Genomic DNA, 24149 nt, shown 5'->3' with positions numbered 1-24149 from the left:
CTGGCAGCCAGGAGGTTTTCTCTGACCCACTCCTGCTGCAGTGAAAGGTTTTGGCCAGGCAGCTGCATTCCCCACCTCTGACAGAGCTGCCTTCTTGCACGTTAAACTCCCTTTCCTGATACGATTCTCTAGATAGGCTTTGCAAAAACATGCATCCTAGAAAGTAGTTTTCAAAATAGTGAGCTGGACGTGGAGTTCAGTGTGGAGGAGAAAATAATAATAATAATAAATGGTATAAAAAGAAAATGGGGCAGAGTGGATTCCATAAATCACAGAGCCTGACCTTCACCCTTCACAAATGTGCTGGATCAAATTTAACCTTGAAGCAAGCAGGATAAAGCTTTAACAGGAAGCTTGTAGTGCCTTGCCAGGCACTAAGCCTGTTGCATAGTCAGAGATCTGACTTTCATGGGTGGTCAGTGTGCCTTTATTCACAGCGAGCTGAGTGGAAAAGCTGGCTATTCTTCTGATGAAACATTTGGCTTCTTTGCTTTCCTTCTTGGTTTTGACTAATACTGAAATTTGTGCTGCTTGTTCTGTTTCTGACACTGTAGAATCTTAGAAGGCAGTTTAACTCTTGTTTCCTTGGAGAGACTAAGTGCAGCTTTGCCTTGACCAAGAGAAATGTCCTTTTTGCTTGTAAACAACAATACGAAAGTGGAAAGCAAACCCCTGATGAATACTTGCTGTTTCATTGCTGCTTCTAAGAGGAGACAAATCAATTGTGCCAGGAGGTAAATAAGTGAGCTCAAAGCTCTCTTTTGTGATTCCATTTGCATCTTAAAGTAAAACTGCACTGATGTGATGTATGGGGGTAACCAATGCATGTTTTCAGATTGTGGTTAAACTGTATTTCTTGGTCAGCAAAGTTTTAACTAGGCTTCTGGCTGTCTTGATTGCCTTCACAGTTTGCCAGGCTGTGAGTTTGTCATTTCCAGAGCAATGTTGCAAATGCAATGTACCAGTACAGGTAGCAATGTACCAGTACAGGTAGCAATGTACCAATACAGGTAGCAATGTACCAGTACAGGTAGCAATGTACCAATACAGGTAGTTGCTCCTCTCTTTCCTTAGCCATGACTTGCCTCCCAAGAGACACGAAGAGTTCAAGTTAAAATCTTTTGCTGTTGAGAATAAGCCACAGAATGTATATTGTCAGGAGAGGTGCTGGCAATACACTTCTATGTTATCTGCTTGGGACTGTGTAATATAGTACATCGGAATAGGTTCTAGTACATAGGAATGGGTTCTACTTGTTGCTGCTTTTGATAGTTAGACTACTTTCCCTTGAACTTACAGCCAAAAACAATTGAAGAAAGTAATCTTCACCCCCAGAGGTTGTTACATTGAACTAATGCAGGCGTTGGGTTTTGTTTGTGCTGCTTTTCTGGGTAGGAACTTCCAGTAACAAGGCATTATTTCTTCCTTCCCTCTCAGAGCTGTGATCTTAAATAATGGAGAAGTTGTCGAATTGTAGCAGTCTGGAATACATTGAAAGGAGGGCAGGACAGTTGTCTTTTGGGGTGGTTATTAGTTCACTTTAACTTCAGAACAGGTTTAATAGTGCATGCTGCAGATGTGCTGCTATTTGGTCAGAACTGCTAAAGGGAACCTAAAGCCATACCTGATTGCTTAGGTTACCAGTTTGTTATGTGTTGATGCCCATGTTGCTAGTCAAACCGACAAGCATTTTTGCCATTTGATACTGTACTAGTGCAAGGCATATTATTCATTGGCTTTACATGTCTGTCAGCTTTCATAAGGCAAGAATGTCAGCACAAGGTGCAACCAAGCGAAATGGAGTTACTCACAAGAAGTAGAGTAGCAACTGTTGCTATTTGCAATCCGGTGATCTTTCCTCTACACTGTAATCTTGGACAACAGCCCTGCTCGGGGACACAGCATCTGGTAGAGGAGTGATTTAGTTTAATCCGTAACCACATTTTCAGAGATTTTGGTGAAACATAACGTTAAGTTCATGGTTGAAATGATAAGAGATGTGGGTGTTGTATTATTGGTACATGTCACAGGAGGAGAGGGAGGAGCCCCAGTCTCCCAAAGCATAGCCTAACCGGCATGGGTATGGGAGAAATAAGCTTCCTTTGTTTAGGATGATTGGTATCGTGATGTAAATCTACCCAAGGAAGACTGTCACTACGTTTGTATAGCTTCTTTCTTTGTAGTTTTTTGTTTGCACATAATCATATCACCCCCAAAGTCAGATTGCTGCTTCAGATGCAGAAGGGTATGTGTAAATCTATGGTGGGTCATCTAATTTTGGTACCCTCAGGAGTATGTCTTTTTACAGTCCATCCTTACACAGATGGTGTTGAAAACAACTGCTGGAAATAATAGACGTAAGTATTTCCAGCACTGTAAGACTGAAAAGAAGAAAGGAGTAGAAATTCACTGCTGCAGCAAGAGCTGTGCTTATAAATTACCCTCCTTGAAATACAGAAACTACAGAGATTGTGCATGCCCTTTAAAATGACAGCTGAATCCATTGTGTATTACCCCCCTTCCCCGGCAAAGGTGTAGGAAGCTGTTTTGTTGCTGGGAAAGAAATAAACCCAAAGCAACAACCTAAAGGTATCTGGAAGAGCTGTCATTAATTGTGGGAAATGCACATGTAGGGGTCATACATTGAAGAAATAGAAGGATCTGAGAAAAGGAAGAGAGTATAAAGTTTACAGATGTGCTGGCATGAAAACGGGTTTTTGCAAAGCATGTTCATGCTGGTATTTGCAAAGTGTTTGAGTTCACTCAGCTGAAGATTCTTAGTTTCTTATGTAAAAGTTCCTTGGAAAGAAAATGAAGTCAAGGATTGCAAGAGCTGAAAAGGCCCTTGGAGGTCAGCTTTGTGAATGGGACTTGCAAAGGCTGTAACATAGCAACTATACACAAATGTTTTCATTCTGGCTTTGTTTTGTGTGTGTGAATTTCATAGGGCCATCATATATGAAGTTCAAAGAGGAAATGTACACAAATTGCTATGGAGTCTTTGTGGGATTAAGTGGCTATGTATAACAAGAACCTTTATGAGTAATACAGTTGGTTCAATTAATATCAGTCCTGTTAACAATCTGTCTGTAGGCTTTGTGCATATAAAAGAACATCGAAGTAAACTATGCACATAATCCCTGAAATGTCTGTAGATGCAGTTTTTTCATGTCTTCTTCCATGCCCTGAAACTACTGAGCTTCTTCAGGAAAATAATTCTGCAGTGAGCTTGTGTACTGTTTAACATGTATTTCATCATAGACTTGAGTTGTGCTGCTGTAAATGCTTTTGGAATGGTTTGGGTTGGAAGGGATCTTAAAGCTCATCGAGTTCCAACCTCTTCCATGGGCAGGGACACCTTCCACTAGAGCAGCTTGCTCCAAGCGTCTGTGTCCAACCTGGCCTTGGACACTGCCAGGGATGGGGCAGCCACAGCTTCTCTGGGCACCCTCACAGGGAATAATTTCTTCCTAATACCTAATCTAAATCTCCCCTTTGTCAGTTTAGAACTATTTTTGCTTGTCCTATCCCTACAGGGCTATTAAAAAAGTCAGCATCATTCCTTCTAGGATTTTATTTTTCCTCCTTGACTTATTTCAAATGTGGCTATTCTGTGAATACTCAAGTTCTGCAGATCAAGTTAAGGCTCAGCAAGCTCATTAATCATGATCCTAAATGTCAGCTTAGCTAAAAGCTTGCGTTTTGTTTCATGTAGGTATTATCAATCCAAAGAATCCTAAGGAAGCACCAAAGTCCTTCAGCTTTGACTACTCTTACTGGTCCCACACATCGGTAAGTTCTTTTGCATGGGGGTGTGTTGTTCTTTTTTTTTTGGGGTGGTGGGGGTGTGGGTTGTTGACTGCCTTAACTACATTCTCCTCTGATCATGCTATCCCTGTCAGATGTTTCTGCATTGTCTCATCCTCATTCAGGTTAAAAGCTTGTTGTTGTATGTGATCCTGCCCTGTTTGGGAGAGAGCAGAAAGCTGCACTCCTGAAGTTCCACAACAAGTTGTAAATATTTGAAAGGTTACTGCAAATATTCCCCAAGAATGTTCTGTTCTTGAAGGATGTGTGGGAACCACAGTCAGTTCAGCTTTGCCCTTAGACAAGTGAAAGTTGCTTAAGTTCTTACAGTTCAAGGTGAGATGTGATCTGGATTCCCTTGTCGTGTCTGGAAAAGGCAGAGTAGTGATCTGTGTTTTGATAGCTGCAAAAGCAATGAACCCTCATCCAGCTCCTCTGCCCCACCCTCCTGCGAATTGGTGCTGAGGGCTCGCTGACTTCCAGCAATTGTTCTGCAGCAGAACTGTGTTGTTCTGCCATCTACCCCTCCCCTGCCTTATTTTCTCAAAAGATATAGAAAGAAGGGATAATTAATTTCTCTAATTTTAGTAACATGGATGCTGCAAACAAGACTTAATATTTCTGAGCGGATCTGTGGCCACTAAGATTGTTTTCATGATGAAAAACTTGGATTTGTGCAGCTCTTCTGCTGAATCTTCCAGAGCAGCCATGCAAGTAGATCACAGGATCAGTTAGAACATTATGAACTTAATTGCTGAAAATTAGCAGATAAGCAGCATCAAAGAAAAGTGGTCTGATAAAATCTTTATCCCAGCATTAGAATGTTGGCACAGCTAAATTTGTCCTGATTTCAGGAAAAAGTAGTAGTAAACCTCAGCATTTCAGGAAGAGAGTGAATCATAGAATAGTTAGGGTTGGAAAGGACCTTAAGATCATCCAGTTCCAACCCCCTGCCATGGGCAGGGACACCTCACACTAAACCATATCACCCAAGGCCTTATCCAACCTGGTCTTGAGCACTGCCAGGGATGGAGCATTCACAACCTCCCTGGGCAACCCATTCCAGTGCCGCACCACCCTAACAGGAAAGAATTTCCTCCTTAGATCCAATCTAAACTTCCCCTGCTTAAGTTTTAACCCATTACCCCTTGTCCTGTCACTACAGTCCCTAATGAAGAGTCCCTCCCCAGCATCCCTATAGCCCCCCTTCAGATACTGGAAGGCTGCTCTGAGGTCTCCACGCAGCTTCTCTTCTCCAGGCTGAACAGCCCCAACTTCCTCAGCCTGTCTTCATACAGGAGGTGCTCCAGTCCCTGATCATCCTCGTGGCCTCCTCTGGACTTGTTCCAACAGTTCCATGTCCTTTTTATGTTGAGGACACCAGAACTGCACACAATGCTCCAAGTGAGGCCTCACAAGAGCAGAGTAGAGGGGCAGGATCACCTCCTTGGACCTGCTGGTCACGCTCCTTTGATGCAGCCCAGGATATGGTTGCTTTCTGGGCTGCAAGTGCACACTGCCTGCTCATGTTCATTTTCTCATCAACCAACATCCCCAAGTCCTTCTCCACAGGGTTGCTCTGAATCTCTTCTCCGCCCAACCTGTAGCTGTGCCTGGGATTGCTCCTGGATTAAGAACAATGTAGTCACAATGTAGTGACATAGTCCTGCAAAATCAAGTTTCAGTATTACGTTATCTCTTCTGGTTCATGCAACATAAAACACCTGTGTAGATAATCATTAGCATGGTCATTTTTTCAAGTATATTTATCAAGGGCTCTCCTAAATCATCAAGACATGAGAAAAATGGGCATAGACACTGAATCCAGCTTTCTGCCAGTGTTTTGTGTCTTAAACCATGCCTGGAGCTGCACCTTGGGTTTCCTCTAGTGTCTGGATATTGGTGTCTGATCCATACTGTGCCTGAAACACACTATTTAAAAAATAGAGAATTTATTTTTGTCATTCACGAAGCATTGCTTTAAACCAGTTCTGTATTTGTCTTAAGATCTGGCAAGTGTGTTCTTATTGTCATCTTTAGCTTGTGATTTCTTTTCATTGCCTCTTTTCAAAACATAACAAACTTTTCAGTTGAGTGTTTGAATGTGATAACTTGCTTTGTCCTGATACAGATTTCTATCACTGGGTGCATCTGCAAGAGATTTCATTTATCGCTGGGCTGAGTTGCTTTAAAATAGCTTCTTTTTAATATGTTTCAGTTTTATTGTTGAGTTTAGCCATAGAAGAGTGTTCTAATCCATTGTCCTTCTCTGGTTCAGCTACTTGCTAATGTGAAATAATGTGTTTGACATACTTAGGGATTCTGTAGTCACCAGTGAGGTTGTAAATAGAAAACTGCATTGGATTAGACGGTGGGATCAGGCAGCTGCAGGAAAACCTTAGTCATTTTAATGGTTTCTTTACACTCAATCTGAAAAAGCCCAACAACCAAACAAACCCAAGCAACTTTCTTCTCTTTTCCCTCTGCTACCCTTCAGAGCCCTTGTCAAGGCCAGCCACAGTGGGGTTTTTTTTGTAGCTCTCAGTCCTTTATTCATGTGTATTGACTCTCTGAACTCTACTTTTGGTTTTCTCCCTCCGACTCCCTCCTCCCAGACACCCTGAATCTCATTTGTCAGTGATCTTGCTCAAAACTTTTCCAATAGTGTCAACAATGCTCACAAAACAGAAGAGCTCGGTTTCTTTGTGCAGATTGTTTCCTCAGCATTGATGGAGTGCTCCTGCATTGTCGTCCTTCTCCAGCTGGTACTGCCTTGGGAAAAAGCTGTGTGCAGAAATATGCACATTTGTGTGTATTTGCTTCTTCCTAAGGGATTGACCCACAAAGGAAAAAAAGTAGGAAACAAAACCCAGTTGCGTTTTGAAATGTTACTTGAATGATAGGATAAGACTATGTTTATGCTGTTTTCATGTCTTTCCAGCCTGAAGATCCCTGCTTTGCATCTCAGAGCCGTGTATACAATGATATTGGGAAGGAGATGTTGCTGCATGCCTTTGAGGGCTACAATGTGTGCATTTTTGCCTATGGACAAACTGGAGCTGGGAAATCTTACACAATGATGGGCAAGCAGGAGGAGAGCCAAGCAGGCATAATCCCCCAGGTAAAACAGAATCCAGAAAGGAGATTTGGCTTTATAGTATGTTCAGGCACATGCTTGCTGGTGCACTGTTCTTATATTGCAATACCAGTTAACAGAGAAAAATAGCTTATTCTGAAGTGAAAGCAATCTCTGTATATTTTATATCCATCCAGTTTCTCCACTTTGCCAGCAAACTAGCAAATCAAGATGTCTGGTTCACTGGGTTTCTTCTCTGACTTCAGCTGGGACAGCACTTAACACTTTGTATTCAAAAGGTAGCATTACTGATCATCATGCCAGGAACATTTTGTTGAAACAAGTTTCCCAAAGCTAAAAACCGAGTAATGCATCTTGGTAAGAAAAATGTATGAAAACGTTTTGAGATTCCCCCACAAGAAATACTTTGTAATGTAGTATCCTATAACTGTATGTTGTGTGGCACTTGTTCAGGCCTTCCCCAGCATATAGGTGCTGACAGTGAAGCAGGTTCATTGGAAGATAGTGTGTTCCTCCATTCCCAAAATAGAAACCTGAGGTTGGGTTTCAGTTTTGATAAACAAATATGCTGAACAGCTTGAGTCCTCATTCTGCTGCAGGTTTGCAGGAGACATTGGCCCCATGCCACAGGTGTGAAATAGAGGACACAGAGTGTTGTTTTCTTGTTAATAGCATGAGCATAAGTCCTGAAATAGGTTGCAAGTGTTCTGATGATTAGCTTAAAATAACATTGGAAGAGGCAACATGGTGAAGGACAGAATTCTTGCATCTAACCATTTTGGTTTTATTAAGCAGTGTCTTTATTTACAGTGTAACAGGTGAAATGAGCTGAAAATCTGTGACAACAGCTTCATGCTCAAATGTTTTGTTGTAATCTTGGCATTCCTATTTGTTTTTACAAAACTTCAAATAGATACGAACTAAATATTGTCCTAAAAATCCTCTAACTTAATAATGCTCCTGTGGATTGAATAATGCTCCTGTTATCTACTATAGTTTTAAGCCAAAATGATTTTCCTCCAACTTAACCAGGAAGCCTTCCCATAAAGGTACAAAATGAACTGTCTGTTGAGGGAGACCTTGTTGAATCTGTTCTCACATACACAGAAGGTACAGCACAGTCATGATGGAAGTAATATAGGTTGTTGACATTAAATTCTTAGGTGTTGACAAAAGTTCCCTGTCTGCCAGTCCCTAGTGCGGAGCTTCAGTACTTCAGCCATGTGTTGACTGAATACTTCAGAGTTTGTACTTTCCAAATTGCCTATATTCTCCATAATCTATTTTTCATACAATGGCTTGTAGAAATCTGTTCCAGAAACCTCTTTCTACTCTTATTCCTCTTTGTACCCATGCTTTACAGTCTACAAATGGGTATCTGTGGCTTGCCCGCTGTTCATCTTTTCTTCCTTTATCACAATTTTAGGTGTTTCATTTCAGTTACTTGTAGACAAGCACTCTTGAAGCAGTAGACTGCTTAAAGCATCCTTCATATGAAGATACTGTTAACAAATCTTGAAGTAGTTTCTGCCTGTTGATTTAAATCTGAATCCTGGAGCCTCAGCACACTAAATAAACAGATCTGTTTTTATGAGACTAGGAAAGGACTCGGGATTTTAATAATTCCTTTCTAAAATTAGTGCTTCCCATTTCAGTTGTTACAGGCTTTTTCTATTTTATAGTACAGAATAACAGTGTTGGTTAAACCTAAAACAGTTGTTGAGCTACTATATAAAATAAGGTTGAATGATAGTGATGTAGAGTTGGGAAGCTGTATGTGGTTACTGTAACAAGTTCTTTCTCTTCCTCTGCCTTCCATCTAAAGCCAATTTAATGACATGTCATAGTAGTTACTTGTTACCAGTCAGGTAAGACTAATTTCTGACTCAGGTTTAATCTCTTTCCAGCTGTGTGAAGAACTGTTTGAGAAAATCAATGACAACAGCAATGAGGAAATGTCATATTCTGTAGAGGTGAGTATGGTGAGGGATCAAAGAGTATCTGTGTGCTGGACATCAAACTGAGCGTGGGTGCTGCATTATTGATGTTGGATTAAGATGCTGTGGGTTTTTTAATTTCATCTTATTTTAAGCTTTGTGTCTTTTCTGTTTCATGTTTGAGGCAAATGTAGTAAAACCCTGTCTGGGACTTTTTGTTTCCTTGCCAATTGTTACAGTCGTAATTTATACCCTATTTCCCCACAGGACGTGTTTGCATAGCGCAGTCTTACCTGCCATCTGTTAGTAGGGTTGGTTTACAGAGAAAAATTTTCCTGTCTTTAACTGGGCTTCCCCCCCCCCCCCCCAAATCAGTGTTAATGGCTTGACATGCAAATATGTTGCAGGCTATGAAGAAGAACGAAAAGCTGGTAGAATTCAAATGTGATTATTATTAAGAAATGGGAACTCCAATCACTGCTGCTTCTAAATTACAGAACTGGAAAATTACTAGTTCTGTGGCCCTGAATCTGTCCATTTTAACACTTCATTTAATTGTATTTCATTAACATTTGATGACTTATTGCTTGAATACCATAGGAATATGAGGCTTAGGATTTGTGTATGAGAAGATTCCCACATTTTCCTGATGTTTTTACTATTTCGGACTTATTTCTTGTTCTCATTATGTCTCTAAGAATAGATTTGTGCATGTGAGAGAGAGAAATAGTCTCTTATAATGGAAATCCAAAGGAACAAACATCTGACAAATGAGCAGAAAAAGGAGTCAGGAATAGTGATGGAAATGTATAAATAGCGTGTTGTGATCTGTTTTGGGTATAGAATTCATTTATCCGCACTTACACAAAACGAGATCTTTAATCTCTAAATCCCTAAATTTAGAGATTGAGTTTGCATCTGTAATCTTTCCACAGGATGAAAGTAAATAACTTCCTGTCTCTTTCAATATTTAACATCTTCACTGCTGCAGCTACCAAGTACCTGTTGGACTGGGATAAGCCTAGTGCCACAAGAAAAATAGAAATTAAAGAATTAAAGAAGTTTTATAATTTATTTCAAAGGGTGCAGATTCCAGATTACCATAGTTTGAATGATTGTACTGATGACTCAGGAATACAGCAGGATGTGGGGATAGCTTAGAGTCAAAAGTTGCTTCTGCATATAAAGAAATTAGTTCTTTTTCCCTTCTTAAGTTTGCTTTGGAGGCTCATAAGAGAGATTCCTTGTAAGCAGATTCCTCCTACCATCTGTCTTGTTTGCCTCTTTACAAAGACAGTTTTGCTGCTGTGTCATATTAAAGCTGTTAAGATGAGTCTGGACTCAAGTGTATAATTTTTAATTAAACACCAGTGCTTTTTGAAATGGTTGAGGGATCTGTACATGAATGTGAGTCCTGCAGCTTATGTTGGAGATCTGAGGCATGAGAGTAGTGGCTTTTCTTCCCTTCTGCCATTGTCTCAATCTGTTAAATGAACTGAGACACTCACCTACAGCAGTCCTGTAATGGACTGGGGGAGTTTCTACCAGTGGCACTCCAAAGTGCCGCAGGGCTGCTTGCAGAGGAAGCCTTAGGAAACACTAAATTGCCCATGCAAATTCCTGTTTTCAGGTGAGTTACATGGAGATTTACTGTGAGAGAGTCAGAGACTTGTTGAACCCGAAGAACAAAGGCAATTTGCGGGTGCGAGAACATCCTCTGCTTGGACCATATGTGGAAGATCTGTCCAAGTTAGCAGTCACATCTTACACAGACATTGCTGACCTCATGGATGCTGGGAACAAAGCCAGGTTAGTGATGAGAGCACACTGTATATTTTTATCTCTGTTGTGGGGATATATGGCATATAGCAGCAAATCTAAAATATCTTCTGTGATGCATTGGCACTTCTGGAAGAGGCTCAGGAAGACTGTTATACTCCTCAAGCTGAGGAGTACTGCTGAAATGTGCACTGATCAATGTTGTTAAAAGGCTGAAATTGATTTGTGTGGGGAAACAGCGCTGCAAATCACTGTATAGATATTTAAAGCTTGTAATGGGTTGAAATGAGGTATGTAGATAATTATATTGGCTTTTAGTTCTGCCTTTGTTGTGTACTCTATCACTATATTGGTATAAATACACATGTGAACGCAGTCTCCTCTTTCAGTCAAGTGGCCAGGACTTAAGTTGCCATTTTAGCTTTCAGTTCTGGTTCATTAGTATTGTTTTCATGACAGCTGTAGGCTCCATTTAACAGTGTGTGGGAAAGATTGATGTAATGCTGCTTGTGTTTTCTTGGGTGCTTGAGTGTGAAGTAGATAACTGAGTACACAGATTGAGGAAGCTCTCTTTAAGCTGTGGTGAAGAAGGGAGTAATTCAGGAGTGAAAAATCACAGGGTTTGTTAGTAACATTCAAGGTGGCTTTGTCTTGGTTACCAGGGCAGAACATAAACTATACAGCCTCTTGGTCTCATTCCTCCCCAGCTGCTTTCAGCCCTGCAGGTAGTTGTACTTAGAGCACAGAGGCTACTGTTTCCTAAACATGTCTATATCTGTTCATATTTTAGGACTGTGGCAGCTACCAACATGAATGAAACCAGCAGCCGCTCTCATGCTGTGTTCACAATTGTCTTTACTCAGAAGAAACATGACACAGAAACTAATCTTTCCACAGAGAAGGTATGTTACAAATAAGTGGCTTTCTGATTGTTTTTCACAAATCTTCCTTGCAGTGACTTATTGGCAGTATGATGATAAAATGAGAATTAATTGGGTATTCTGATGTTCTGTTTAAGGCTGTGTGTCTTATTCCTTATGGGGTTTTTGTTTGAATGTTAATTCTAAAAACATATAAATGGAGAATATGTGCAGGATGAGAGTATAGAGATGTAGGGAAATACGGCCTTAAGGACTAGATTCTGTGGGGAGGGATATAGGAAATAAAGGAAGTTAATATTTTCCAGTCTTGTTCCAAAAACTTTCTGTGGTTTTGCTTCTCAGTGCAATCTTTGCCTCCTTAGTTCTTTTCTGTGGGCACAGGGATTGGAATGAGTGAGACTTAGGCACTTGTTGGAATTTGCATGTTAAAAGGAGGCACACTGTTTAGCATGGGATAGTTTTTTCTGCCTGGTGTTACTGTGAAATAGAAGCTGCATGCAGAAGTAGCTGAAATACAGGTAATGTTCATGTTTCTGAACTGCCTATTGTGGACAGATCTGAAAAAAATGATGTATTGAAGACACCACGTCCTGTAAAACTATCATTAACTGGCATCCGGTCAGTTTAGATAGGCCAGTGCATTGTTGTTGATGTTTTTAGAGGCAGGATGAAACATGAAGTTTCCCTTCTTAAGAGATTCTTGTGCTGTCAGCAGTAGTTTTGACTTTTGTTCAACTCTGTTCATGCAAGACCTCATTCTCTCTTTATAGGTAGAGGGGTATACTGGTACTTAAACTAGAGTATAATCCCGGACACCTCTGATCCATAAGATAACAGCATCAAGCTAATAGCTTGTGAAAACTTTGACTGTAGTTTTAAGTACACTGTGGTGGTTTCTTTAGACAATAGAGTTATTCTCATGCTATAGAATTCTTCAAAGTTTTGTTCTTCAGCTCACCAAGAGCTAATTCTCATCATTGATGTGCTTTCTCTCCTCAGGTCAGCAAGATTAGCCTTGTGGATCTAGCTGGGAGTGAGCGAGCTGATTCAACTGGTGCCAAAGGAACCCGATTAAAGGTATTGGGCCATCAGTGTTGGGGGGAAGAAAGGGAAGTGGCTGCATAAGCTTCATGTGGGCTCTTCACATGACAAATAATGAAGAAAAGAAACAATTGCTATTATAAGTATGGAAAAAAATTGTTGCAAAACTTAAGACTTTTTCTCCTCTCTGATGATGGGTTTGATTTGGCTTGTTTAGCCTGCAGAGGTTCATGGCTGAACAATTCTAATTACTATATAATACTGGATTTTCTTTCCCCAGGAAGGAGCAAATATAAACAAGTCTCTCACAACTCTGGGCAAAGTTATTTCAGCACTGGCTGAAGTGGTAAGTACAGCATTTAGTGACCTGCAATGACCTATTCAAACCTTGTAAAACTGAGACAGTAAAAACTGTGCAGCAGAATCATTCATGTTCTTGGCTTAGCATTCTGAGCCAAATTAGCTGTGTGTATTTTGGTGGATGAATAGTGTTGGTAGTATTCTGTGAATGTCATGCAGGCTGGTAGAAGCTTTGTTGATAGGTTGAAGCATTGGTTTATTTAGCTGTGAGGAAGCCTTGCAGAAGAAGCTATTGTTTATGTAGAAGACACGTTCAAGTAGCAAGCTTTTCGTTTTGTAGAGCAGTTTATTTGAAAGAATAAGTTTAGAAAACTAACTGCAGGTTTGTTATTAAACATTTTAGCAATAGAGTTGATTATCACTGGCTTTTTTTCAATGGCAAGACTTAATAATCTGTTGAGTTGAGTGAGCATATGTTGAACACAGTGTTGTAGGTTCAGAAGAATACTTGTGTTTTTTTATAGTCAACTGCTATTAAAAAAGCCTAAACTGCTGTTTCTTTTCAAAGTGAGTTCTCAACAACTTGGGCAGGTTGAGTATACTTAAGTGCTTTTTAGATTTGTCTTTTTGTTATGAAAACTCTTCTCATTCATTGGGCTTCTCAAGAAAAGCAAACACTATCCAAGCTAACATGGCAATTCTGTATAAACCTCTGTTAAGAAGCTCATCTTGTATTTTCTTCCTCTTTCTTTAATGCTTTCAACTTAGGATAACTGCACCAGCAAGGTATGATGGTCTGAGTAGTAGTGGGTATTGTCTTGTTTTGCCTGAGAGTAAGATTTTATTCTCTTCAGTTTGGGAATCAAAGAGCAGGGATATTTTATGTCAGATCCTTGAGAAATTTCTGTGACTCTAAATTGTAGTTATGAAGCCTGAAAATTATCAGTACTATAATTTAAAGATGTTCTAAGGTTGGGGATAAAGTAATGAAAAGTGCACATTTAAGTATGTATTTAGGAATATTCTTTTATTGCGTTCCTGCTCCTGATTTGGTGATTTACCTTGGGAATATTTATTTCTCATATGGATAACTTCATCTTTGCTTTCATAATTCTTCTCTCCATGCTTTTTTCTTTACCCCATATGATGGATTGTAGGTGATGTGTCAATTCTAGTTTTCAGCTTTAGCATCTGATGCTTGAGAGCCCTTTGTAATTTTACTCATCTGTTGTAGGGTTACTCACCTTTGGTAAGGGACAGTAGAACTATTGCAAGACTAACACATTTTAAGCACCTCTTGAGTGTTAAGAGGAGTTTCACACAAATGATAATCAGGCCTTTTATTGCAAAGCCATATCCTGTGTTGAATGTTGGGTAGAATTAAACTTGTTGCATCTCTTGAAGCAAGATGCTCGCCTGTTAACTATTTGTGCAAGTAAACAAATGACCCAAGTCTCCCATTCTGTTATAGAGCTTTTGGAGTTAATCATTGTTTCATTTAGATCAAATAGAGAAGCTGGGGAAGTCTGCCAAAGGTGCTGAGAAAGCCCTCCTCTCTTGTGCGGAAGTTCTAATCTGTCACTAGTGATTTGGGGATCAAGTACTTGGGTATCTAAGTAGATACACTTAGGTCATATGCCTTGTACACCTGTATCTCTGTAGCTGTGCAATCTCCTGTAATAGATTTTTGACTGCTCTTGAAAGCTGTAACTTTTCTAGCAAAGGACAAATGGATCTTCCCCTGAACAATTTACTGCCTAAATTGTCTCGGAATGGTGTTAAAACACACAACTTAAATGTCAGGAGGATATCCTTCATGCACAGGCAAACCTTTTTGAAGGTAGTGCATCAAGGGAATTCTCTGGACTGCTTATCATCATGTTAGATGTCTGAATATGTTGCATCTTGTCTCATAATCACTTGTACAACTGAGGATGGGCCATCCCTCTGTTCAGATAGCTTATGTGGATGCTGTCACGGTTCTTTTAATATCTGTTCTATGATTTTTTGTGTCTTTAATTTTCCTTTTGATGTCTGTTTTTTCAGTGGTGTGTTCTTTTCTTTGTAGAGTAAAAAAAAGAAGAAGACAGACTTTATACCATACAGGGATTCTGTGCTAACATGGCTTCTTCGAGAAAATCTAGGTATGGCTGATTTCCTGTGCCAGTAAGGAAAAAAATTCTCATTCCATGTTCTGACTGCTTTTAACTCACTTATATTTGTATCAAGTATGAAGTTAAATCATTTTGCTAATCAAATCTCAGTAATATAGTTCTAACTTTGGTTAAAGTTACAGCTCTTTGCTATGGTTTTTGGTATGTTCCTTAGAATGTAGAATATAGTTGGGTTCTGTAATTTATTGAAAATACTGTTGATGAATACTGTAGTTTCATCTGAAATCTTACTTGTTTATTGTAGGTGGTAACTCCAGAACTGCGATGGTTGCTGCTTTGAGTCCAGCAGACATAAACTATGATGAAACTTTGAGCACTTTAAGGTACTTTCTTTTTACCTGAGATGGTTACAAGTAGCTGTTAGCTCTAATAGCCACATTCTATCCTCAGATTTTTGGGTTATTATGCTTCAAGAACATCTGTAGGGAAGATGACTCAATACAAAAATTCAATTACTCTGATCTATTTTGTGTGAACAGGGAGCTAGGCGTTTATTGCCTACTCTTAACTTGAAAAATCAAACTCATCTTCTTGTGTTTGTGTGTTCTTTTCCAGTGTGGTCCCTAAAATTAAGCACACTGGTCAAGCTGAGGGTTCAAAGCAATGAATAAAGAGAGAAAGAAAAATCTACTGTCTGTTGTACATATTGTTGATCTGTCTTGAGTAGGACTTTTTGGAGCAATACCCTGTATTAAATATGAATTCAAATGCATGGCTTAATGTAACCCAGGATTCTTTTCTGACATACAGCTGCAGCTAAATGTCTTCTCTATTGCTGCATACCTGCATTGCATATAAGCGCTTACATTCTCATTGTAAGGTTTCACTGGTTTGGTCCGGTTGCAGGTATGCAGATCGTGCAAAACAGATTAAATGCAATGCTGTTATCAATGAAGATCCCAATGCCAAGCTGGTGCGTGAGCTGAAGGAGGAGGTGACAAGGCTTAAGGATCTCCTGCGTGCCCAAGGGCTGGGAGATATTATTGACAGTAAGTGGATTAAACAGACCCTACCATTGTGAGGTTGGTCTGTCTTACCGAGGAGGGAGTGCTGGGCCTGTGAGACAAAGGGGTTTAAAACAAGGGAGTTAAATGTAGGTGCTGATGTTAAATTTGAACAGGGTTTTAGAAATGGTAGCATGTTCTGTCTTTAAGCAGTCCATCCTAGGATTGTCTAGAGAGGCCACCTTCAAACTCTCAAGGAAAAACATGGAAATTGAGTTTTCTGTTACTGTAGAACAGATTTTGTGTAATAGAACTTACACATTCAGGAGTTGCCCTGATGTGTTATGGAGGGTTTTTTGTCTGGCTGCCAATAAAAGGAGGATAGAAGCTTAATTTCATGCTAAGAAAGAAAGCATCTTCCTCCTTAAAGGGTTAAGGTTATTAGTTGATACCTGGCTTCAGTGCCCTCCTTGCTCAGAAAAGAAAACGATGACTAATTCCTGTTAGACAATGTCCTGAGTGACAAACCATTTGTCATCTCAAAATAACCAGCTATGAAACAGCTGCTTGTGAATAAATAATGAATTCTTTTGGGGCGAGATTTTGAGTTAGGTTGGCAGAGCAATCTTGTGCTGGTTTGCTTTGCCAGCAACCTCTTAAAGCACCAGAACACATTTGTGCCTGAATTCTTTCCTTGTCCTCATTCCAAACAAAGCAAATAAACCAAAATTTAGGCTGATATGTTCTTCTCTATTATGAACAATGGTTTAATTCCTAGGGAAGGAAGTGCCCATAAAAGCACAGAATGTTTTCCAGTGGATTAGAAGATTCTTTGACTTTAAAAAATGGGAATGTTGCACTGGATTCTGATTTGTCAGAGCTTATTTGCCGGTGAAGCAGAAGTCCTAACTGAGTCACAGACGGCTTAAAGATGTGTAACATGTATTTACCTTTTTGTTTGGTTGTTTTCAAGAGAATGGGGCCGGAAGGCAATGCAATGCAAGCGGTGATGTGATTGGTGCAGTCTGTGTTTTTTGGTTCTAAATCAAAACTGGAAAAATACCTGTGTTATTGAAAATTGTATTTTGTTTCTTTAAATACCAAGTAGTATTTTCTTCCCTTCCTGTGTCCTAGTGAACCTTCAATTTTGATCCTTCTTGTGTTTTCCCTCCTGCTTCCTTTCAGTTGATCCAATGGGAGATGAATACTCTGGAAGTGGAGGCAAATGTGTGTATTGTGTGGTTCTCTTTTTAACCTGCTTTCTCTGGATCAGCTTTTAACTGAGCTTTGCATGCCAGCATTTCTCACGGGGAAATCCCAGACAGAACACTCACTGTGGAATGCAGTGCCCGTTCATGGAAACTAGCTTAACCAGCATTCTTAGGTTGAGTCGACAGTCAAACAGAAGTGCAGTGTTTCAAATACAACATATGTTCATTGCTTTCTTTCTGGCAGGATATAGAAAGGAGAGTACTAGTTCTTTAGTCTGTTTTCATGACAGCCAGCAGTTTAGATTGGAACTGGAAAATCATTTTCTGAACTCTTTCTGAAGTTAGTTGAAACAGCTTCCACACACTTAGCTTCTGGCCTTTCAGCATCTCTTTTCCACCTAGAAGGGTTTGTTTGAAATACATCTATTGATATATAAATATATCTATTTCAAGAGGAAATGTTACCAGTTCCTCCTGGAGACAGAGATTTGTTTATTTATATGGTCTCTTTGAAAACATGAGCACCTTATGAAAGTCACTTATTTGAGCTCAAATACTTGGTTGCAGATGATTAACTGAACAGGGTTAAAAAAGTCAGCAAATAGCATTTAATTTATGTTCTACTGTTTGCTTCTGGAAAAGGGAAATATACCTAGTCTGTTGCAGGAGAAATGTATGCGGATTAGGGGTTGGTGGGCTTTTTAAACTCTTTCAGTCAGTTTTCTTCACCCTCACTCAGATAGTATAAACTGGAAGAGATCTGTCTGAAATTTCCTAGAATTAAAGCTACTGGTGGTGTAAAGACTCATCTTGGCCTTGTCTTACATTCTGGTGCTGCTTCCAGCGTGTGCATATGTCATCTGTGTGAAAGCTGCAGCCTCCAGGAGAAGCGTGCATGATGTTGAGGGTTTTTGGTTCCCTATGGTCACGGCAACTGAAAGCTTTTGCAAGTGCCACTTCTTTTATCTTCAGGGGTGCATGTGTCTGTTGGCCTCTCGAGACTTCATCCTCCCTGCTCTCTCATGCCTGCTTTCCTCATCCCGATGGCATTCCCTTTCCTTAACCTGCTTTTCTTCTGGTAAACTCCCACCCCTGCTTCCTGTATTTGCAGATGGTGGTTTTCAAACTGACTTGATGCAGTCATGTTTTATGAGGCTGAAACAGCAGGTTGAATGTGGAGTGAACTAGGGCATAAGGCTGACAATAGCAGAATTGTCCAGGGGAAGAGTAGAGGAGATGTAGGAGGACATGGAAATCTATGCAATGTCTGGGCAAGCATCTCATTTTTGTAAATGTGAAGCCCTTGTTTATAACTTGCAAGGTCTGATTTGAGCTGTTTCTTTCCTAAGGATACTTATTTTAAAGGATTTTTTTAATAGCATTTAAAGCTATCAAAATTGTTAAAACTGAGCTGTTTAGTTGTCTGGTATTTCCAAGTTAGAAGATGTTTTTGGGGGTGTGTGTGGTTATTCTGAGGGTATGGTTTACAGACATAGCTGAGAAACCAAGTTTGATTAAAATAAGTTGCCTTTGGATACTTGTTCCTAGATCAGTCATTTACCTTTTCCTTGTTTTCAGTCTTTCAAGGAGGCATCTTTCAGACCTCCAGGTTTTCAGGCTACAAAAGCTGCCTTACTAAGTTTTGGGGATTTTTAAGGCCTTCCTCATATCGACTAAGACCAAAAAGCTTTAAAGCACCATCTGAAGTACGAGAACCTTATGAGATATTTCACTGATCAGGTGTCTTAGCTTTCCATTTTTCAGATAAGGAGGGTTAAGAAGTAACATAATGATGCTGTTATGGACTTGTGTTCTGTTCTCCCCATCATGGACTGAAGGTGATTTACATACTCCTCTGTGAGAACGTAAGGAGGGGTAGCTCTTTGTGGCCTGGGTGGTTCAGCAGCAGAACCACTCCTGTGACAAACATTTACTTAGTCATGACTTTAGATTAAAGGAGTCCAGAAGTGAATGTTTTGCTGAGTTGAGAATATCCCTGAATCTCTGCTCCTGGTCTGAGCTGTGTGGTGCTCAGTTTAGTGTTTAGTTGGGAATAGGATGGATTATTTATTGACAAGTGTGTAAATTACTTTTTTTCAAGCTTTTTTTGATCAAAATGGTCTATGATGGTCCTTACTGGTAGTCCTCAGGGTCTGAACTGAGTTACCCATATTATGGATACTAATATTAAAAGATTTGTTTCAGAACTGCCATCTAAAAATTACAAAACTTGTTGCTGCTTAAATGCTTTCCTCTTACACTGGTGTTTCCTTCCTTTCCTTTTTCCTCTTCCTTCCTTCTTCCTATTTTCCTGTTCCCCATCTTCCTGCCTTCCCTCTGTCTGTGTGTCTTTCTCCCAGATTTGAAAGATTTTCAGAACAATAAACATAGATACTTGCTAGCCTCCGAGAATCAACGTCCTGGCAATTTTTCCACAGCCTCCATGGGGTCTCTCACTGCATCTCCATCCTCCTGCTCTCTCAGTAGTCAGGTGGGCATAACATCTGTGTCCAGTATACAGGAAAGAATCATGTCGACACCTGGAGGAGAAGAGGCAATTGAACGTTTGAAGGTAGGTATTGTTGTAGATCATAGAATCATAGAATAGTTAGGGGTGGAAAGAACCTTAAGATCATCCAGTTCCAACCCCCTGCCATGGGCAGGGACACCTCACACTAAACCATGGCACCCAAGGCTCTGTCCAGCCTGGCCTTAAACACCACCAGGGATGGAGCATTCACAACTTCCCTGGGCAACCCATTCCAGTGCCTCACCACCCTTACAGTAAAGAACTTCCTCCTTAGATCCAATCTAAACTTCCCCTGTTTAAGTTTTAACCCGTTACCCCTTGTCCAAGGCTAAATAGCAGTGAACCTGGGGAACTTTCCTTCATAAATAAATCAAGTATGCTACTGCTCCTGTAGGAAGCTGTCTGAAACCCACTTGCACCTTTAAAAGGGCACTTAACTGTGGTGGGCTAGAAGCTGTGTTCATGCACAGCCTTTCTTGTTAGAATTGCTTAAGTTTAATTGTAGTCTGGAGGTACAAGTAAATTATAAATGAAAGTCTTGATTTGTGTTTACAAGTCCTCTGATGCTGTGGTAATTATGGGAAATGTGGTCATAAGTATAGACTTCAGGAGGCCTGGTCAGCACTAGTGTGGACAAAGTCTGCCTAGCAAATGCCCTCAGCTTTCAGAAAACCAAATTACCCCCAAGTTGAAAGGAACAAGGAAGAATAATCCTGCCACTGTTGTGTTCACCCAGCCCCCACAGATTAAAATGTGAAGCACACAGAATAGCATGCTGTACCCAGACAATAGCAGCCTTGTCCCAGTTCTGCATAGAATTGAACCGCATCAAAAGTGCATTACAGTGAAGTATTTCTTGATTTTTATGAAAGCTCTCCCCCTGGTCTCCATGGGTGGATGAGTGGGGAGAGCTGGCCGTGTTGAATCTCTGCTTCATTCTCATGTCTTGTCCATGAAACGCTGCCACAGGGATTGGAATGGGCTGGGACACACACTGCATATCCCTTTCCGATTGGAAAGCCGCTGTTGCCGTGGAAATAACAGTGTGGTCTCTGCAGTGCTTTGGCATCCAGTTACTGAATGATGTCTGTAAATCAGATTTAAATTAAAAAGGGGGTGGGGGGGGAAGAGAGAATATAAAAAAAGGTGGGGGAAAGGGAAAAAAATGAGGTGGTTGAAATCAAAATCTGACTGTGGTTAGGCAGGACGTTGTCTTTTCATCTCTGCTTGCTTTGAAATCTGTTTACCCTTTTAAAGAGGAGACAATTTAGGGGTTTGAAGTACTGAGAATAGCTTTGATACCCGGAATAAATCTGAGGTCTAGAACTGAGCACAAGCTTTAACTGCTTTGTGTACTCTGGAAAGAACTTTGAGAGGAATTGTAACGAGCCTTCTGGGATTTTCACACAGGAATCTGAGAAGATCATTGCAGAGCTGAATGAAACATGGGAAGAGAAGCTGAGGAAAACTGAGGCCATTAGGATGGAAAGGTCAGGCATCGGAAGTGCTGTAGATGTGGATGGTCCCTAGAAGACAGAGAAGTGTGGAAAATGGAGGATGTTATTCTGTTCAAAAGCAGTGGAACAGCACAATAGTGCTTAGAGATAATTCTGCTGACTGTAGGGGCAATGCTGATAGCCATGTATTTTTCCTACGTTCCCGAAAGTGTGTTTACTGATGTAAATCAGGTAACATTGGCTACTGCTACATTGGCTTCTGCTGTGAAGCAGCATGGAATCTGGGTTTCTTCTATCTCCCTTTCAACATTCTCTTACATTCCAAAAATTATACTTAGCTTGTCATATATTATTGCCCTAAAATGCTATTAAACCTCCAACATTTTTGCTGTTGCCATTCTGCAGGCCTATAAATTCTAGGGCAAAGTTTAGAAACTTGCCCTATTGTGTTACGAGGTGGTGACAGTTCTTGCTCTGTGGTCACTGGATAGGCTGGTTGAAGGTCTAATGTGGCTTTCATTAGCACTCATTTTGTCTAAGAAGCCTAAAATATGGTAAATATCTTTCTTTTCTTTCTCAGGGAGGCATTGTTGGCAGAAATGGGAGTTGCCATTCGGGAAGATGGAGGAACACTGGGAGTCTTTTCACCTAAAAAGGTAGAGAAAATTGATAACTATTGCACCATGTCCCTGAAGGGCTGAACAGTCTGGAAGGAGAGGGTGATGAGGGATTGCCACTCACATAAGGATGTGTGTATTCATGTAAGAAGCACATAAGTGAGGTTTGGACCCTTAGGATCAAGTTCATTTTAAAATGTCTTTGTGGAAATAGGTTTAGTGTTAGAATCTCTCAAAACACTCCAAGGGTTATTTTACCTATAATAATGAAGTTGGACACTTCCTCATGCAAGTGATGCAACACAGTACTTAATGCTTTTAGGGAGCTGCAGAATTGCCTGTGGTAGCTTTAATTAGTCATTAAGGTAGGGAAGCATGTGCTAGTCTAAGACTTTGATGGAATAGGAGCAGCATGAAAAGCTCATGGGATTTGGATATCATGCTGATATCAAAAATGGTTGAACTTTTTGTACCTTCCATTAGAAAACCTGTGCTTTAGTAGCAACTGAAAAGCTGCCTACTGCGTTGTTGTTGCCATTTTCTGCAGTGGCTGTGACTTTCATCATGTACTTTATCTATTCTTGTCTGAGATATCCAGAGAAGTCTGAAGTCTTGTCTAGGTGCTCTTCCTTGAATTTGTTTATTAATCCTTTTGTAGCCTGAAACTTGCATGTGCAAGCGTGTAACAAGCTTGAGCTAAGGTTAAACAGGGACCTACCTAGAGGTACCGCACAGAAATATAGGACAGCAGAGTTGGTTAAAACATTTAATCCTTTACTTGAAGTAGTATTAGACTGTTATGTCTGGAGTAGGTTATGTCTGATTTCCTTTTGGTGTCTACTCCAGAACTGCCTAAGGTTTATAAAGACGCTAATTCGCTGAGGGTTTTTTACATTTCTTTCTCTCATGTTCTGGATCCTCATCTGCTTTTAGATTTTCCCTCAGAGGCCCTCATCTCTTTTTGATGACTCTTTTGGGGCATTTTCAGCTGATCAGGTTTGTGTATAAACGCCATCTGGGTTAAGTAGCTGCTTTGGTGATAGATAGATAGTATTTACCCATTAGGAGAAGTAAAACTCCCAATCTAGTCCTGTCTGCTGCTGTTCCTTGTTATCCTTGCCCTTCAGTTTCATTAGTTCTCCTTTTAGTAACTGTGGCTGCTATTGTGAAAACTTAGGAAATGTAGATAGCAATTTTGAAGGGTTTTGTATAAAGACTTGCACTTCTGAGGTACCGTTATCTATCTAACCATATGCTGCTAGGACAGCACTGTTTTTACCAGCCAAGCTGTAAATTGAACTCCTTAAGGTAAATGTTGCCCACATCACAAATGAAAAGGTATCACATTGTGCAATCATCGCTGTATCTACCAAATTTGCTGTTGATGGCAGGAAACTTCTTGAAATGAATCGTGGAAATGTAATTGCTTGTGCTGTACTCAGAGATGGGAGCAGGGAAGGCTCAGCTCATGCTTGAAGAGCGCTGTACAGGAGAAAGCTGAAGACATAACTGTCTGTGGATGAATACTAGATCTCAGAATGAATGAATAGCCAGTTTTGCTAGCATCATTTTTCAAGTTTTTGAGCTTAATTTCTTACAGAGCTCTCTGTTGCCTGTAAAAGACCCATTCAGACTTTGATTTAATGAAGTAAATGAACTCAGATGCTAAAACATGTATGAATAGGGTACAGCATTACTTTCAAAGTGTCCTAATGGTACAACTCAAAAGCGGTGTTACAGCAGTTGACTATGTCTGGGATTTCATTTCTCTCCAGTTTTCTCTTGATTTAAGGGCTTTATACATCTCCAAATGTTGATTTGAATGCAGTGAATATTGATGATGACATGGGACATCTTCAGCTGCGGTTTAGGTGGCCCCTGTATTTTTAGGAGTGAAAAAGTTGTCTTGTTTTTTCCCTGTTTGTCTTTATAGTCAAGTCTTCCACTGGGCAATTGACAGACTTCATTCATAGCCAAATTTCATTGTGAGCATCCAGTAATTTTGGAACTGCTGTAAACTGAGTGCTGTTAACATCTCTCAAGCAAACAGTTTGCAACTAGAATAAGATGATGGAAGCGATGTTCCTAGGGATTCTTAGCCAAATTTATTTCCTTTTCCTAAATTTATTCTATTTGAGGGTAACAAAAACCAAGTGGATTATTAACAGTTTTATCTCTTACCATCTTTCTTTGATTCTGTTTAACCATTTTTGCCTTTTCTTTTGTGCTTGTGCTTACTGCCATCTCACTGGCTAGATTTTCACACCAAGGCCTTGTGATTTGTTTGCTGATTCCAATGGGGTTTTTTCTCCAAAGAAGGTTGGTTTAGTAACTGTAGTGGATTTAAATGTAGAAGAACTTTAGATGAAGAGCT

At 40.1% G+C, this 24149-nt stretch overlaps 1 protein-coding gene across 10 annotated transcripts in view; it reads left to right on the top strand.

Annotated features, from left to right (window-relative positions):
* Positions 1 to 24149, top strand: part of KIF1B (kinesin family member 1B) — a 95307-nt gene that overhangs the window by 18360 nt on the left and 52798 nt on the right. For 3 of the 10 annotated variants that reach the window (XM_057431707.1, XM_057431684.1, XM_057431718.1), the window contains exons 3-15: positions 3716 to 3792; positions 6749 to 6928; positions 8812 to 8877; positions 10472 to 10650; positions 11411 to 11522; positions 12501 to 12578; positions 12823 to 12888; positions 14911 to 14986; positions 15261 to 15339; positions 15863 to 16005; positions 19610 to 19743; positions 21112 to 21191; positions 21739 to 21814. In XM_057431707.1, the coding sequence (XP_057287690.1) occupies positions 3716 to 3792; positions 6749 to 6928; positions 8812 to 8877; positions 10472 to 10650; positions 11411 to 11522; positions 12501 to 12578; positions 12823 to 12888; positions 14911 to 14986; positions 15261 to 15339; positions 15863 to 16005; positions 19610 to 19743; positions 21112 to 21191; positions 21739 to 21814 (1346 nt within the window). Of the gene's footprint in view, positions 1 to 3715; positions 3793 to 6748; positions 6929 to 8811; positions 8878 to 10471; positions 10651 to 11410; positions 11523 to 12500; positions 12579 to 12822; positions 12889 to 13610; positions 13629 to 14910; positions 14987 to 15260; positions 15340 to 15862; positions 16006 to 17145; positions 17188 to 19531; positions 19744 to 21111; positions 21192 to 21738; positions 21815 to 24149 lie in introns of all 10 variants that reach the window. The other 7 variants (XM_057431690.1, XM_057431633.1, XM_057431699.1 and 4 more) reach the window with 5 other exon arrangements.

Source organism: Pezoporus wallicus, unplaced genomic scaffold (genome assembly GCF_028554395.1).
Source record: "Pezoporus wallicus isolate ANWC-B61680 ecotype Strahan unplaced genomic scaffold, APGP_CSIRO_Pwel_v1 contig_8006, whole genome shotgun sequence".
NCBI classification, from domain to species: domain Eukaryota; kingdom Metazoa; phylum Chordata; class Aves; order Psittaciformes; family Psittacidae; genus Pezoporus; species Pezoporus wallicus.
Note: the sequence above shows the minus strand (reverse complement) of the source record. Positions and strands in the feature narration are given on the sequence as shown.